The 2,154-nt window shown below is 57.0% G+C and overlaps 1 protein-coding gene across 1 annotated transcript; it reads left to right on the top strand.

Annotated features, from left to right (window-relative positions):
• The first annotated feature begins 881 nt into the window (after nucleotides 1-881).
• LOC125533820 (dehydration-responsive element-binding protein 1E-like) lies at nucleotides 882-1,821 on the top strand. Its single transcript, XM_048697159.2, has one exon. It carries the CDS (start codon nucleotides 926-928, stop codon nucleotides 1,577-1,579), a length of 654 nt encoding a protein of 217 aa, XP_048553116.1. The 5' UTR covers nucleotides 882-925; the 3' UTR covers nucleotides 1,580-1,821.
• Nucleotides 1,822-2,154: the final 333 nt, after the last annotated feature.

The following is a 2,154-nucleotide window of genomic DNA, read 5'->3' as shown; positions in this document are numbered from 1 at the left end:
TTGCGCAAGTCCGCATCAACCCACTTTAAAGGCCAGCTCAGGTTTTGAGAAAGAACCGCAGCCCCTCACCGTGAGGTTTCTTTCAGCACACGCGACGCGTCCACTTCACAACCTCTCAAAAAATAGTAGCAACTCCAAACCCCCCGAAACGAACGGAAGCAAAGCCCAGCAGCCCACAACGCTCGATCGCGCGCGCGCCGTCGAGACCCAAAGTGGCCCATGGCAGCGCGTCGCGGGCGTCACCATCGCCTTCCGTGCAGCCTACAGCTGGTTTGACAACCAACTGAAGCGTCCCACCTAACCAAAAAAACCGCGAGAGCCTACTCCCGGTCCATTCATTTTTTTTTCAAAAAAGGAGGATGGCCCCTGCCTCTACATCTAGAAAATGCATACGGTTACTTTATTGATTATTCTTGAGGACTTTACAAAATATTACAAACAATATACCTGAATCCACCATCTTGGCAACATATACCGCTACTCTTATCCAAATGATGAAGGGATGCTAGCTGAGTCACTATCCAAACCACTCACCTAAACTTAACATCAAAAGCCGGAAACCTCAGCCAAGCCACATACCGTGTCTGGGGCACAATCTGGTCAGACGCACTCGCGTATCGTCGCCGCCATCTTTCACAGATTCGTCTTCAGATTATATTAAGATTTCTATCTTGCCTGACCACTCTACCATCGATGTCACCATCTCCTCCCGCCCATGGTACATCGAACTTCACTTCACTCCGGCTGGCTCCTCGTGTCACCCCGCGTTTGCAGCAGCGCTCCGCACGCGCTCCCTCCCATCCCATCCATCCATCCATCCATCACATGCGTAGCTATATATAAACCGCCGCCGGATCTTTCCCTCCCAAACCCAAACTCAAACCAAGCCAGGCACACAAGTCCACCTCGAACGGACTGATCACTGATGGAGTGGGCGTACAGCGGCGGCCACTCGTCGTCGGGAACGAACTCTCCGGCGGCCGGCGGCCGGGAGGAGGGCTCGTACATGACGGTGTCGTCGGCGCCGCCCAAGCGGCGGGCGGGGAGGACCAAGGTCAGGGAGACGAGGCACCCGGTGTACAAGGGGGTGCGCAGCAGGAACCCCGGCCGGTGGGTCTGCGAGGTGCGCGAGCCGCACGGGAAGCAGCGGCTGTGGCTCGGCACCTTCGACACCGCCGAGATGGCGGCGCGCGCGCACGACGTCGCCGCCCTCGCGCTCCGCGGCCGCGCCGCGTGCCTCAACTTCGCGGACTCGCCGCGCACGCTCCGGGTGCCGCCGCAGGGGGCCGGCCACGAGGAGATACGCCGCGCCGCGGTCGAGGCGGCCGAGCTGTTCCGCCCGGAGCCTGGGCAGCGCAATGCAGCTACTACCGAGGCGCCGGCTGCTTCACCGGCAGACGCGGGGAACGCGGAGCTCGTTGCAAACTCTCCTTACCACCTCATGGATGGTTTAGAATTCGAAATGCAGGGCTATCTTGACATGGCGCACGGCATGCTGATCGAGCCACCGCCAATGGCGGGGCCGTCGACGTGGATCGAGGAGGACTACGACTGCGAGGTCAGCCTGTGGAACTACTGATGCCGCGCACCTGAGCCGGCTCGGGCCTGGCCTTCATGGCTCACTGTCACTGTACATACAGCTTAATATCGCCATCCAGGACGCCCTGTACTTGTGGTGTGTAATGTTTCCCTGCTATTGTGACGAAAATGTCATGGCAATGTGGGTCAACAAACAATTAGTGCCAGAGATAGCACTCGCACGGGCGATCTTGGCACGCTAAAATTCAAGCCTTTACTCGTCCGATTCATATATTTCCTGCTTTGAGATAACTTGGTCAGACTAACAGGCTCTTGCGCTGTCGCAGAAGTTTTTTTTTTGAAAGATCCAGCAAATGCTGGCTTTTCATTGATTATAGCAGGAAGCAGCGGGAAAACAAAGGGGAGGTGAAGATCCGAGGATCAAGTGCGTAGGGATGGCCACATGCGGCCGAAAACCCTAGTACAGGAATTTTTTTTCTCAAGCTGGTTCCCCGAAGGGGCTCTCAAGCTGCTTCACCCGGCCCTTCAGAGCTCGATGCTGTCTCGGATGCGCCTGATGATTTCTCGCACGCTCGGAAGGCTGCGTCGAAAGGTGCAGTTGTTTCTTTCTTGCCA

The sequence above is a fragment of the Triticum urartu genome, chromosome 2A (assembly GCF_056163025.1).
Source record: "Triticum urartu cultivar PI428250 chromosome 2A, HENAU_Tu73, whole genome shotgun sequence".
Lineage (NCBI taxonomy): Eukaryota > Viridiplantae > Streptophyta > Magnoliopsida > Poales > Poaceae > Triticum > Triticum urartu.
The sequence above is the reverse complement of the archived record's forward strand: the minus strand, read 5'-3'. Positions and strand labels throughout refer to the sequence as shown.

Bases quoted from the DNA above. Each gene is read 5' to 3' on its own strand.
- LOC125533820 (XM_048697159.2), top strand. From the start codon at position 926: ATGGAGTGGGCGTACAGCGGCGGCCACTCGTCGTCGGGAACGAACTCT.